General features: G+C 51.7%; 7 protein-coding genes and 1 non-coding gene across 8 annotated transcripts; 4 read left to right on the forward strand and 4 right to left on the reverse strand.

Annotated features, from left to right (window-relative positions):
* Positions 1-1,024: 1,024 nt before the first annotated feature.
* Positions 1,025-2,104, reverse strand: NCU05823 (hypothetical protein; the record flags this gene model as incomplete). Its single annotated transcript, XM_954990.1, has 5 exons — positions 1,025-1,503; positions 1,584-1,610; positions 1,684-1,740; positions 1,814-1,879; positions 1,954-2,104. The coding sequence occupies 5 exons, from the start codon at positions 2,102-2,104 to the stop codon at positions 1,025-1,027; spliced, it is 780 nt and encodes a 259-aa protein (XP_960083.1).
* Positions 2,105-2,473: 369 nt separating this feature from the next.
* NCU17278 (TOL) lies at positions 2,474-5,140 on the reverse strand (the record flags this gene model as incomplete). Its single annotated transcript, XM_011397095.1, has 2 exons — positions 4,505-5,140; positions 2,474-4,437 (listed from the first exon to the last, which is right to left on the reverse strand). The coding sequence occupies exons 1-2, from the start codon at positions 5,061-5,063 to the stop codon at positions 2,474-2,476; spliced, it is 2,523 nt and encodes an 840-aa protein (XP_011395397.1). The 5' UTR covers positions 5,064-5,140.
* A 209-nt stretch (positions 5,141-5,349) lies between these two features.
* On the forward strand, positions 5,350-6,051 carry NCU05824 (hypothetical protein; the record flags this gene model as incomplete). Its single annotated transcript, XM_954991.2, has 3 exons — positions 5,350-5,356; positions 5,436-5,593; positions 5,881-6,051. 3 exons carry the CDS (start codon positions 5,350-5,352, stop codon positions 6,049-6,051), a joined length of 336 nt encoding a protein of 111 aa, XP_960084.2.
* Positions 6,052-6,540: 489 nt separating this feature from the next.
* Positions 6,541-6,655, forward strand: NCU15679. The gene has a single exon (XR_897998.1). It is a non-coding gene; the product is annotated as a 5S ribosomal RNA (ribosomal RNA).
* A 535-nt stretch (positions 6,656-7,190) lies between these two features.
* On the forward strand, positions 7,191-8,531 carry NCU05825 (hypothetical protein; the record flags this gene model as incomplete). The annotated part of the gene is made up of 3 exons (XM_954992.1): positions 7,191-7,624; positions 7,806-8,184; positions 8,505-8,531. The coding sequence occupies 3 exons, from the start codon at positions 7,191-7,193 to the stop codon at positions 8,529-8,531; spliced, it is 840 nt and encodes a 279-aa protein (XP_960085.1).
* NCU05826 (hypothetical protein) lies at positions 8,243-11,482 on the reverse strand. The gene is made up of 2 exons (XM_954993.3): positions 9,654-11,482; positions 8,243-9,592 (listed from the first exon to the last, which is right to left on the reverse strand). The coding sequence occupies exons 1-2, from the start codon at positions 10,717-10,719 to the stop codon at positions 8,868-8,870; spliced, it is 1,791 nt and encodes a 596-aa protein (XP_960086.1). The 5' UTR covers positions 10,720-11,482; the 3' UTR covers positions 8,243-8,867.
* On the forward strand, positions 11,124-11,498 carry NCU10954 (hypothetical protein; the record flags this gene model as incomplete). Its single annotated transcript, XM_001728185.2, has 2 exons — positions 11,124-11,165; positions 11,247-11,498. The coding sequence occupies 2 exons, from the start codon at positions 11,124-11,126 to the stop codon at positions 11,496-11,498; spliced, it is 294 nt and encodes a 97-aa protein (XP_001728237.2).
* A 921-nt stretch (positions 11,499-12,419) lies between these two features.
* Positions 12,420-13,369, reverse strand: NCU05827 (hypothetical protein). The gene is made up of 2 exons (XM_954994.2): positions 12,887-13,369; positions 12,420-12,818 (listed from the first exon to the last, which is right to left on the reverse strand). The coding sequence occupies exons 1-2, from the start codon at positions 13,354-13,356 to the stop codon at positions 12,632-12,634; spliced, it is 657 nt and encodes a 218-aa protein (XP_960087.2). The 5' UTR covers positions 13,357-13,369; the 3' UTR covers positions 12,420-12,631.
* Between the last annotated feature and the right edge of the window lie 494 nt (positions 13,370-13,863).

Raw genomic sequence — 13,863 nt, forward strand, 5'->3', positions numbered from 1 at the left:
GGAGGGCGATTTCTCATACCACACCAGGCAGGTTGGCGAGATTGTTCCTTTTGCTTCCTAGAATGCTTCAAGGTTTCATGACCCATTTAGAGGACAAAGTCCATCATGATTCTTTCCCGGAACCGATGCTGTATAAATTACGATCTTGTCGCACCTTCCTCCAGTTCAGTCATTTGGGCCGAGCAAACGAGCATCTGCACCATTTGTCCTCGCTACTGACGAAAGAAGAACCGGCGGGAACGCAAAAGAGAATTCAGGGCGTGAGGTCAGGTTACAAAGGGGGGGTAGTTGGTGACCGAGAGGATCATGTATAAAACTTCAAAGTCGAGGGCAAAGTTCAATGATACCTCTACCTTACACGAGACGGCACTACCTCTAGGGTGATCATCAAGTGTTGTGTCCAGGTGATGTGAATCTTGAGTTCTCTCTCTCTAGGCACAATAATAAAACAAAAGCGTAGAAAATTCGAAGGAATCGCTGTTAGAACGCCGAGTGATGTGTCCGATGACCCGTGATCTCCACCTCTGAGTATTTCAAATACCTCCGTCCTTCCCTTTGTGTCGCCGCACTGATGTCGTAGCTTTTCGCAGTCCCAGCTTCCACTTCGCTTTACATGACGACGCAGCACCCGCTGCTCCTACCTTCCTCCAGAACCATTCACCCGCTCACAGTGATCTGACGGACAGACTTCGTGTTATCCCAAACCGACCGCCATCCACCTCAAAGTCCATCCACCCCTGGCCATATGCCACAAAGGCCCACCGCTATTCTCAAAACACCCAACCATGTACACGAAAAGGCCCCTGTACCCAGACACCACGCTTAGTCTCGTAGACGCCACCCCATACCGTTCGATTTCTCAAGTGTTGACATACCCCTCTACAACGCTTGCGACTTGTTCTCTCTACAAACTAAATGGTCTCACGACACACAATGGAGCTTCAAGAACAAGCCCCAAGCGTTGCAAAGGGGTTGTCCATCCGGGACTCGGGAGTGCAGCAGGGCGAGCAGCCTGGCCCACCGCTTACGGCTGGTAAGGCGCAGGCGCAGGCGCTGCGTAGGGACCAGGGTAGTGGTGAGGAGGCGGGTAGTGCTCTTCTCGAGGAGGTGGGTAGTACTCCTCTCGAGGAGGCGGGTAGTAGTACTCCCCATGATGAGGAGCCGCGCCAGGAACCACAGGGGGAGCCGGGTAGTGAGGCTGCGGGGCAGGCGGAGGCGCGACGTCCGGCGGCGGAGGAGGAGGGCGAGCCGTCAGCGAGATTTGGGCACCCCGGCCCCATTTGTGGACGGCCAGGGCGACCGTCATCCTTGCCAGGGCCTGGTCGCCGTGGGCCTTGACGTGGTGGTCGGCGATCCAGGTCGGACCATCGGCCGCCTGCAACGGGCCGGCGCTGACCCAAAACAAGCACGAGGGACCCATCTGCCTGACGGCCAAGGTGATGAGCGGGCGGATGATGTCCGCTTCGCCTTCGGCGCTGATGGACTGGTTGAATGTGGCAACGTCTATGGTAGAAAGACCTGAGTTAGTTGTTCTGCTACGGAAATGACGTTGAGGAGATGGCTCATGTTTGTGATTTGCATACCGTAATCGTCTTCGGGCACGGGGCGAGCTTCAGCTTTGGAGACAAATTTAGTTAGTTTCCATTCACGATGGGTGGGGAGAATGGATTGTTTATTGCTTACCAAGAACGCGGTTTCCGAAGTCGACTTGACCCCAGCCCTCAACGTGGCGGATGTCAGCTGTGGAGGCAAGCTGAGTTAGCTCTTCTTCCCGATAATTGAGGAAGATGGATCTTCCACTAGAGGTACTTACCCGGAGCAACAGGAGCGCGGTTCTCGTGGTCTACGAGATCCCGGTTCTCAACGTGATGACCAGCAGCTGTGGAAGAAAGATGAGTCAGAGGTAGTTCTTGTTGTCTTTGAGTGAGATGGATGGATTCCTCAGGTACTTACCAAGGGGAGGAGCGCGGTCCTCTACGCCCGCGGGGTTCGCAACGCGACCACGATTGCGCCTGCGGTCACGGAGGTGGTTGTGGTTTCGGTTGTGGTGGTGGTGGTGGTGGTTGTGGTGGTGGTGGTTGTTGTTGTTGTTGTTGGCGTTCATTTTGGTACTGCTGTGTTCTTCTTGCAGTTATATTTGTTGCACAGCAAAGTACGAGGCGACTGCAGTTGTTGGTGAGGAGAGAAGGTGGTTGTTTGAGAGAAGAGTTTTCTGAGGAAGAACGAGAGGAAAGTTGAGGAAGATTTCATCAACCGATGGAATATTGTGGGGGCATGGACCGAGACAGGACCTCGAAGGCAGCAGTACAGGTACCAGGAGGACAGAAATCTGTAAAGTTGGAAGGAGCGGAAATAGGGAGAAGGCAGAGTGACGTTTCCTCTCATTTCTATGCGGCCTGCCCGGTCTGGTTGCCCCGTAACAGACTTCATCCTTTCTCTCTCTCCTCCACTCCAACTGGGTGTCAGCCTAGCCTTACACAAGCTCGTATATATAGAACCCATTGCCTTCATCTTGTCCCAAGTTCTCGTCCGGGCTGTCGGTCTCCCGATTGTATTGTGCTGCTGTTTCCAAGCAGTCAAGGAACTTTGCAAGTTCGGGGTACTGCTCAGGCTCAAGCTCAGGAGAGTAACGGTGTTTCAGCTTGGTATTCAATGGGCCGTTCAGATACGGATCAGATCTCAGTAAGCCTATCTTCTCTTTCTCAAATTCATCAGGCAGCCGAGGAAAAAGGAAGTGGGAATGAATACTTTCCAACATCAGTTCCTCATACTCGGCACTGTCGATACTAGAGAGGTGCTGGTTTGGGGGATAAAGCTCTTGAGACATTTCGAACACTCCCAATCTTTCGAATGTTCCTTTCCGTCCCGATGATGTCAGCGCGGGTCTTAGAAATAGTCCCTGGAGGTCCAAAATGTAGGGTACAGGTGACTCGAGGCCGAAAGAGTAGGGATCTATGTAAGAAACTTGGAGAGGTGCAAGGTAAATGATCGCTAAGCCATGGTATTCTTCTTCATCCCAAAATAGCTCCAGATCTGGTGGTGAAGCCTCCATACCATCCCTGTCTTCACCCAAATCGCACCTCCACTTTGGTTCCAAGTCCAAAGCCGTGCTTGTCGCAAGACGACTAGCTCGTACATGTAGCAATGGGCCTCTAATCCTGACCCTTCCGCCACTTCGTACCTGGCCAAACAAGTTTGTTGGCGTGACTGGAGAGACCATAGCCTCCAAGATCTCAGCAAGGCTGTCCACAGCCGGGCGTTCATCTTGATAAAGTACACTAAATTCGCATTGGGCGCTTAATGAAGCCCAAGACCAGGAAGGAGCTATACCAGTATTTCGTCCTTTGCTTTGTTCAATGTCCACGCATCTCCAGAGAAGGTTCTCTCGAAGGTTGCAGGACCATAGACCGGCAAGGTAGGTAACGCCATCCCATCCATTGCTCAAATGCTCTGCGAGACCCGAAATGGCCACAAGTTTATCTGACTGTTTAGTAAGATTCCTACCGGAGTATTCAGCGACCAACGATGCCCAGGCCTCCAGTCGTTCGGCGTCAAGAAGCCGCTCGCGTTGAAACAACTTCATCCGAGAAGATGTAAACACCCCATTCCCTAAATACCCTGAAAGCGCCGGTGGGACTGAAGTTGACTGCATATCTATAGTCCCTGAAAGCGCCCATGTGACTGAACCTGCCCCTGGAAAGAATTCGCTTGCTTTGCTCATGGAGCATTCCCAGTAAAGCTCCTGGCGTCCAAAAATAAGGGTACGCCGCGGTAAGATTTGCTCCTGGAGAACCCAGCCTCTTCTGTATAGTATAGAAGGACCTCTCAATTCATAGTGTAGTGCTAGTGTGCTGTACGTATCTAGCCTCATGAGCCAAGGCACGAATGACAGAGGATGCCTTGGAAAAAAGAAGCCTCCGCTGGAGTTTGGCGATACAGCGGCGGCTAGATTGAGGTGCGTGTTCTGGTAAACAAAATGCATCTTGGCGGATTCTGCTACCCAATCGTCAGGCGAGTCTTGAATGATACACAGGGAATCGATCCACAAGAATTGTACGTTTAGTCTTTGAGTTAGCAGAATTGCATCCTGGAAAGTCCTTGGTAACTCGTCGAGCGCGAACCCCTTCAACCGGGAGGCATAGTTGTTTAGGAGAAGACGTGCTGGTACTGAATCGCCCCAGCAATGACTTAGTGTCATGTATCTTTGCTTCTGAAAGTCCATTCCGGTAGTTTCGGTAAGCTTAACCGTACGGCTGCCCATACATCCTACATCCAGGAATCGGGCGGGATATTTGCCTTGTGAGTTCTCGTGGATACCGCTAACTCTATTGCATGATGGATGGCTGGACACACAGTTCTCAAGCCACCGGAACGCTTGATCCAAACTTGCTTCGCTCCCCGTGTGTAGACTTTTTGGGACTTCCGCAAACAGATGATCTGGAGATGGAAAACCCATAAGGTTAGAGGTAGCTTCCACGGATTATGGATATGGTAAACGACTCACCATGCTCTTCCCGATGGGGAAGTAATTCACATCGTTCGCAATTGGTAAGCTCGGTGGGCTTACCATCTTCGCCCACAACATCGAGACGTAAACGAATGCTATCGTAAACAGGTTTGGAGTGGACCGAAACACTCGCTGAAAAACATAAGGCTTTCTCGCGTCCGGTAGAGGTAACTAGTGTGTCAATAGCGGGTTCTATCTCTGTCCCCAATAACACCCCTTGCGACACGACAGGTTGTAGAGACGGGTGAACTTGCTCATTGGGCTTCATGTCGTGGCCTGTGATAAGGTGGGCGCTTTCGGACACTAAAACTTGAGCAACCCAAGAACAACAAGAATGGCATTCACCCTTCGACGCCGAGTTCAATAGTTCTCCCAAGGTGCCAAAGGGCACATTATCTGTGTCTACCACCCGAAGGTCATCGCCACGAGCGATGTTGGCACGTTGATATGCAAGCGCGATGCTCTTGAACATGCTGTCGCATCTTAAGCAAAGACGATTAAATGCTTTTTCTGAAAGGTGTAACTCGCCCGACGGTGTCGTATAAGTCGGAGGCATCTTGATTTTGGGAGATCGTTCAGGTCGTGAAAGATTGATGGCACTGTTCGGATGTTGTGCGTGGATGTTGATGTTGGATGCTCCTGAGAAGGAATCGAGATGGAAGTGGTCAAGTCAGAATGAAAGCGGGGTAATGGCAAGTTGAGGACCGGCTGAGATAACAAGCGGAAGTTTTATCTCTAGTAGGCTACTAACAGCCGTTCACAACAAGGCCATTGCAAAGTATTTGGCCATTGACTGCATAGTATGCAGGTGTGTTCAAGGTTGTTGTAGACCGGCGACGAGAATGGCTGGTTCGTGATTGCCATTCATCATGGAATCACACTGCCACAAACATTTCGGGAAAGAGCCAATGAAATTCGATTTCTGCAGGCAGCAGCAAAACAACTCGCGGGCTTTATGCCCCTGTGATTGCGCTGGTGATGGACCAAATCTCAAGCCACCATCTCCTACGTCCCTCCAACCAGACCGCTGAATCGCAATCCATCGATGTCGTTGTTTACCAGGACTGCGCTTCGAATATGGGTAAGGTAAGAAGTCGATATCCGCAAAGTCAATGTATGTCTAGGAACGGGATCCCACAGGCAGACCGAGCCTCCTGAACCCATGCAGCCAGCCTTCAAGAGTCGAAATCGTGCTTTTAGTCGCTTATATATCAACCAGAGCTGCCTGACTCATTGTCTCATACCCAATGTCCAAACGTAACAGAGGATCAAACCAAACTGTATTGGAATGTGCTGCCCAGTGACCAAGACGGAGACGTGGCGCAGCGGCACCACCACCACCAAACAGTCAGGCTCTTGTTTGTTATTCACAGGTGTCTCATTTGTGTCATCAGGTCATCGCCGTACAACATCCAGCCTGCGACGAGCCGCATGGCTCTGCTGCCCTGGCAGCCCTGCTATCGGCCTTTTCTGGAACACTGCTTGACAGGGCAACATCAGTGCCAGCAAACATTTCGGCAACGATGTATCACCAGAAGGACTAGACCAGACTGCGCTCAACTCAATGATGACAGTAAGTGTATCGACACAATTCCAGACCAAGAACACGGACATGACACACCACTGACAGTGTCACTCTCAAGCACTACATACATAACATCTACCTCACCGGTTTGCCAACATCTTGAAGAGTGACACATGTACGAACTATCCGGGTAGAGGGTTAAGTTCCTCTACTAGGCGACATTAATCATGGTCTCTCAAGCGAGAGGACACACACTGCTTCACAAGTGAGCCCACCGCAGCATTTGTCGAAGGAACCACATGTGAAGAACATGTTTGGTGCCAAGGTAGCACGAAAGCGGTAACGGCATGCATCTTGGTTTCGCAATGGTGTCCGGCTCTCGGGGGGGCTCTGCTGTTCGTCACAATCTTGGAAAGGGGAGTTGTCGCAAGGACACACCTCAACATTCCCTCCCTCATTTGCACGTACCTCGAATTATAAACCAAACTTGGAATACTTACAAGCACATACGACCATACCCACTGGAAAACTCGGGATCCCGTCCGCTCTCCCATAGATAAGCCAGTGAGGGCCAGACTAGTAGTTGGGTCGGTGACGACCAGCGAATCCCTGGTGTTGTATGTCTTTTTTCTTTTTTTCTTGCTTTCTTTTTCTTGTTTTCTTTTTTTCTTTTCTTTTACAAGCTGCTTTTCTCTCAATTTTGTGGACTCTGTGACCTCTGTGAGACTGGAGTATGCCTCACCTTTGTACCTATTTAAGGTTGAGCCGCATGGTTTCCACACTTCTACTGAATAGCCAAGCATCTCTGTCCCCGTCGTAACTCCTGGTCGCACATGGGGTTACTTCTCCAACTCATATCTGTGGCTTAGGTACCTCTAGGTATGGCATCACAAGTGTTTGACATGTCGTGGTGGTATTGAACTCGGGAAAAATCATTGAAGGCGTCTGCCGGTCGGTGAAAGTATAACAGTCGCCCGAAGAGACCACAGCTGATCATATAGAGGTACATTACCCTGATCTTAGTTCAAGATGCCACTTCAATATTTGAGCTTGGTATATCCAGCTCTGGAACTCATCGATCCTCTATTTGCGATAACATCAACTCGATAACATCATCCAACTTCCACTTTACTCCTCGCAAATCTCAACCATTGCACAATGCCAGGAACCCGCCGCTACCCACCGGATCGCATCCGGTACGCCACCTACATCTGGCCAGCAGACTGGCAGCCAGACACAACATCAACATCAACATCAACATCAACATCAACATCAACATCAACATCAACATCAACCTCAATAACATCATCTAATCACTACGACCTACAACAACAGCAGCAACAGCAGCAGCAAGAAAACTACACCTGCTGCATCCGCCCCTCCTCATACTACTACGTAACACCCAGCCCCGAAGCTTTCCAACGCCACCGTTTCGTTCTCTCCCGCTGCGAACAGCTCGATCCTTCGCTTCTCCATCGTCACGGCTACAGCCAACTCATAAGCGACGCCACGAGCGTAGTCCTCTGGGCGATTTGGACACACCTCGTTTATGATGCCGATTTGGTGTACATGAGCGTCGATTACTTTTGCTGGTTGGTTGATTGGTTGTTGTGGATGGTTTATGGTTCGTTTTCTTTTCTTCTTTTTTTGTTCTTCGTCCAAATTCACACCTCCAGATCGGGTTGGGTTTTGGGTTTGGGGTTCTTCATTCGAGTCCTCCATTTATTTTGACAGGCTTATCAAATTGCGAAGAATACCTATGATCTGATAAAGGAAAACAGTCCCAAACGAACCCTTCCCCTTCGCCTCCCACCCGCCTATCAAAACCGGACCGCCCTACAGCGACGTAGTTCAGTACTTCCTCTGCCGCGGCTCTGCATGCGACGACGGATTGCATTCATGTTTACAAATTATTTTTACTACGAATGCATACATGAACTGCAGTAGCAACAGTAGCAGGTACCACACCCGCTGGAAGATGCAGCAGGCCATTCGGGACATCTTCACCGGAGGAGGACAGGGGTATTTGGTGGGTTATGGCGGGAATTCCACTTGTCATGTCTGCGGAGGACCTGGGGTGAACTTGACTATGAGAGTGCACACAAACATGCCGCTGGTGGTTCCAAATTGTGCGTGTATACTACCCTGGCCGGTATGTGAGCCGGCTGTGGTGCCGGTGGTGAGGGTTGAGGAGAGGATAGAGTGGAAGAAAACGAAAAAGAAAATTAAGGAGTCGGGGTGTTTGGTTATGTAGAGGTGGGAATATCACGAGCTGATGCTTCTTGTAGGGTACCTAGGTAGTGGTGGTTGAGTATGGCTTGAAAGGGTCATATCCCTCTCTATGATGCTTGAAGAAGGAACAATGCTTGAAGCGATGGCAAAAGCAATTCAAAGCAAGCATGTATTGTACAGCGTGAATGTGCGCTTGGACGACCAATAGTATCTAACTTCATTACACAATATCATTAACAGGTACCCAACTACGTAACTTGTCGGTAGGATACATTGACCGACAAGGTACTAGTAGAACAGGTGTGTAGTAACAAAGTCTTCTGAAGTCGTATTGCACGAGGCGCGAGAACCCGAAGCTGATTAATTCCCTGCCCCTCCCCCTTTTCCCCTCCTCCTCTCCCTTCATCAGTGTCTTTCCATTTTTGGATCAATCCGTGTACTTGAAACTGGATGATTTGTCATTGCCCAAGACATACGACACTTGCCCGTAACTCTTCATCACTCCCTTCCCAGTTTTCGCTTCGAATCGTGCTCATCATCCGGTTTTGTTCCTTTTTCCCTCTCGATCTAACAAAGGAGAAAGGAAAGAAAAACATCATCAGATCAGAATCCCCACGAGTCCGGTCTATCCCGCCAATTCGACGGACCCGCATGTCCTTCCCTCGGCGCCGCCATCGACGACGACGACGACATCTGCGTCGTTGACAACCCCGACTGTCTCATCGGCATCGGCATAGGCTGCAACGGCTGAAACTGCATCGCCTGACTATGCGACGTGCTCGGCGGCAACGCCCAGGACGCGGTACTGTTGCTGCAAGCGGTGGAAGGCGGCAACATCGAGGCAGAAAAGATGCCGCTGCTAGCAATACTGACGCCGCCAAGCGATTCGACGCTGTTGCCGCGCGAGTGGTGGGAGTGTGTCGGCGAGGGGGGTTGCGGGAAGTAATCGGACATGCTGGTGGACACGCGTTCGAACATGCTGTGACGGTTTTCATTGGGCGTCGGGGACCTGAGGCCGTGAGCCGTGTCGAGGCCGGGCGGTGGGATGGCTTTGGTAGGGGCGCGGCTGGCGGTAGGGTTGGGTTGCGTGACAGGGGCGGGCAGGATGGTGCCGTAGTTGACGTTCTTCCCTTTCTCGGTCATAGTGGGTGATGTTGGCTCATCGTCCTCGAGGAGCAGGCCTTTGCCCATCGAGGATCGCTTCTTGTCACGCTTCGTGTAGGCGGCTACTTTCAGGGGGGTGTACTTGATGAGGAAGTTCTGGACGCGGGCGTTGCGGCGGTATTTGTAAAGGAGAAGGAACAGAACAAAGAAGAGGACCACGATGGCTGGGGGATATGAATATTAGTGATAAGTTCTTGGGGAGTTATGGCTGATGGGCTGACTTACTGATGACACCACCGGCGATACCAGATACAAGACCCGTGCTGCTGGTATTGGGCGAGTCCCCAGCGGGACTGTCACTATTTCCAGTGGTTGAGCCTCCACCCGCTGGCGTGTGAGTTGAGCCCGGGGTAGGATAAAGGTCTGGGTTGCCCCGTGAGGGGTCATCAGATCCAGATGCTTGCCCAGGGATGGTGCTTTCTACTGCCGGGATGCTTGTTGGCGTGCCTGCGGCGACCCATGCAGTGGAGAGCGTAGTAGAAATGGCTTGGCCGTTATGCTGGATTGCTGAGTTATAGGATGTGGCCGAAGGCTGAGAACCCTGCGTCCAATTATCCCCATCCCCCAAGGTACCATCCCCAACCGTGTGTTCGCCCGACTCGGATGACTGACTCGGGGCTGCCAATGGGGCGGCGAGAACAACGTTCCCAGGAAAAAATGCATTCCCATCAAAGCTGGCTGAGGTAGCCGTGGGCTGTACTGCAGTCGTATCCGAAGTCATGCTCGGTGGTGGAACGGTGGTGTTGTTGTCGTTATCAGATCCGACAGGTCCTGTGGCTCCCTTGCCAGAGTTGGATCCATCATTCCCTGCATTTCCAGCGTTACCCTTATCCGCACCATTCGAACCAGGGCCACTTCCTGGTTCGTTACCTTGTCCAGATCCTTCACCCGATTTAGTTCCATGATTCGATCCTGACCCTTGTTCAGCTCCCTTCGTTGGCTGCGGCGTGATGCTGGTTGGCGAGGGCTTCACGACTGCGGGAGCAGTAGTGGCTGGCGGTGCTACCACTACCGGTGGCTGTGTCACAACGGGAGGACTCGCGGGCTGAGTCTTTGTTGCGGCTGGAGGTGGTGCTACAACTGCAGGAGGTGAAGTTGCGGCTGGTGCCGGTGTTGTCGTCGGCTTTGTTGTCGGCGTTGTTGACTGCGGCGGCGCCTCCACTGGCTCTTCTGGCGTAGGACAACCTGGTGCCTTGGGAAAGGCCTTGCACAATGGGCTCAGAAGCTTGTCAAAGACTTCCTGGATTATCCGCTTCTCCAAGCCATGGTGGAACCCATCTTGATTGTCCATTGTTTGGCTGGTCTCGGTGCCGTTCAGATCACAAAGAGTGTGATATGTGGACAGTGATATCTCGTTGAAGTTGTCCGCTGGTCATTGGATATGCTGATAGCGAATGTTTTGCTGCTGTCAAACGAGTGACATCCCAAACGAGTGGAGGGATCTGTTGCAGAGTGGGACGAAGTTAGGGAACAGAGAAGAGAGAAAAAGAACAGACGAGACGCATTTGGTAGCGTGGATCGGAGATCATGGACACTAGCAAGAGTTATACTAGCTCAGAGGTAATGAAATCAGGTCCTGTATAGAACCCGGTGTCTCTCACCAGGAGTCACATCCGTTACCTCCCGAGCTCAACGTCGACGAATCATGGAAGTCGTGGGCCGGGGGAAAAGCAACGGCAGTACAGTCTTTGATGCATGGACTGCACATTGGCCTCTGTTGCTGAGCAGTTGAGCCCTGTAACTGGTCTCCCTAGGTTTGGCAAAGATCGACGGGACGGCCCTTGTCGAATGGAGGTCTGTACCTGACGCTATACCCAGGGCGGGATAGCGCAATCTGCCCCCAATTTCAACTTCCCCGAGCTCCCGCTTGGCACCGATAATTCAGGGGCCACACTGGCCATGAGGCACCCCGAGCTCGACGACGACGATGCTACCCTGGACCCCAGTATCACATCCAAGTTCTTGACCATAGCCACGGCGGCAGCAGGGCGGACTCTCCGCGGTTTGAAAAGACGATATCTGGTCGGCGAGACTGTGCAGAACAGAAAGCCCGGCGTTGCAGCGGGCTGACTTGGCTGATGAAGAGACAATTTCCGGGGCCTCGAGTCTAGTGCACGCCAACAAGCTCCGCGCGCTAGATAACAAAAGGGACAAGGACACTTTATCCGGTCTTTTCGGCTCCTGTTTGCAACTTGGCGGTGCACCTCAAACAGTGTTTCGACTGGGATGGCATTAAGCTGCGTCGCGTGTCCTGGTCGCATTCTGTGAGGGCTTGTGGGACTTGTCCGGAAGACACGAGGAGCGGTAGGGCGAACAGCATTGGGCGGGAAGCGCACAGGTCATGGCAGATCCGAAGCTGATCCCATCAGTGATCCAAGGCCGATCACGCAGTCTCGACGGGGAAAGGGTCGGCGCAGAGCACCTCGTCACCCACGCTCATTTCCGTCTCTGTATGGCACACGCTGATCTTTGACGGATAAGGCTAAGGCAGGAGCCCAAAAGAGTGAAGATACGAGGTGGAACAAAAAGAGGTTGGACGAGACAGGCCGTGTCTATTGTCAGGTTTGCACGTTGCAAGTCGCTTCGAGCAATTACTGGCCTTGCAATATGTACACCACATGCAGCACAGTTTTCAAGCTCGGTTTTCCTTCGAACTGTGTTTGAAGCGTGGGCCACCCAAATTATCTCGTCGTCGTCTCTTCGTCGACGCGGAGCCCGATCAGATAGATGGACAAGGTTCCTCGCTTGCATGGCCCTGCATGGCCCTGCATGGCCTTTTTCAGAGTCGATTGGGACGCTTAGGGACCCCCACTTTTACACTTGCTGCTTGAAGGTACACTGAACTAGGTAAACATCACATTGGCTTGTTCGTCTTTCCTGGTCCGTGCTGCCGCCAAGTCCCACGTTCAGGCCGAAGTCAGTCACTTTGTGGTTTTTGACGAGGTTGAAAAAGACATATTATCGGGTTGGGGTGAGGTTGATGCCGTGGTTGGGACAAGTGTTGTTGTTGAAGAGTTGCTGTTGGCCCCAGATTGTGGAATTGACCCAACTTCGCGTATCTGGTAGACTGTAACAGGCGAAGAACCCAATGCTTCCGTCATAGTGCAGATGACGTTGTTAGCCTGCCATCCACACTATGAATAATATCGGGTATCAGCCCCTTGCTCTCTCCACCTCGGTTCGACTCCGGCTGAAGCTCGCCATCACCAGGCATACACCGTTGGGGGTACTGGTACCGCATTTGATGAAGCTGACGAGGTGGAGGTGACGCTTGTCCCTGACGAACTTTGTTCTTCAGGGTGTTGCCGACGAGCCATACCGACAATCTCCCTATCACGGGTCACCATCACACCCAGGAAATTTGATAACCACATGACTTGGTAGTCAGGGCTGGGAATAGTGACGCTAGGTCAGTGGGTGAAACGCTCAGAAAACCAAACATCTTTTTTCGGACATACCCGTCTTCACCCAAGTTTGCCGAGGTCCATTGGGGAGCTTCGACGTGGTCAAAACCACGATTTACCCGTACGTAGCAGCGTTCGGCAAGGAAGTAGACGGCAATGATGATTAAAACGCAGGGGAAGAGAGCGCCCATAATGTTCCATGATGATTGAAGCGAGGGCGGTTTGGACCTTGTGCTCAAGATGTCTGTTTGAGGAGAACGGTTCGGTAAGGCCAAGGCCAAGGTCAAGCTGGACCACAAACAGCTGGCAAGGAGGATTTGGGTGGTGGTAAGTGAGGACATTTTCTTGTCGTACTTCATTGGGTTATTTCGATAAGCAAGTGTTGCATGGGATCCAGCTGAGCAGAAAGGGTGGTAAAAGCTTCTCTCCTTTCTTTTTTTCTTTGAAGATTTGTGGCCACAGCCGCGGAAAAGTTGAGATAGCAGCTGACGGTATGTAGGCCAGATAAACACTCGTCTATCCATCCGTACAACCGTACGAAGATGAGAGATTGTTAATGGGAGTTCACAGCCGGCGAGTACCCAGCCATCTGTTTTGAGCTCGAGTCTCCCTGTGTTTCGTCAAAGGAAATGCCACTGAGTTGTGAAAGGGGGGAACTGAGGATAGCACAATGTTTGAACGATGTAAGACGAGTAGTCCAGCGTCCGTTTGTCATGAGGACCAGGAAGAGTATACGAAGCCAGAGGTACCACCAACGCACACAAAGGGCGCTTCTTGAGGCAGGTGGTAAGACGAAGTGCGCCTGTATCGTGGACGTCTGTCGCCATTGTCTTCGCCCAATCATATGATTTGCCGGGCTGTATTAAGAATGTCAACCTGACATACATACGGAAAAGCTCAAGTTTGATTGAGAAAGCTTCGAATACAGTTAGCGTCTCGAGGGCACTGGGTGGCGATTGGCACTGCATCTTGATCACAGTGTAGTTCGTTCATCGACGGGGAGCTGAGCCACGAGAGAGTTTTGAATTTGC

This window comes from Neurospora crassa, linkage group VII (genome assembly GCF_000182925.2).
Source record: "Neurospora crassa OR74A linkage group VII, whole genome shotgun sequence".
NCBI classification, from domain to species: domain Eukaryota; kingdom Fungi; phylum Ascomycota; class Sordariomycetes; order Sordariales; family Sordariaceae; genus Neurospora; species Neurospora crassa.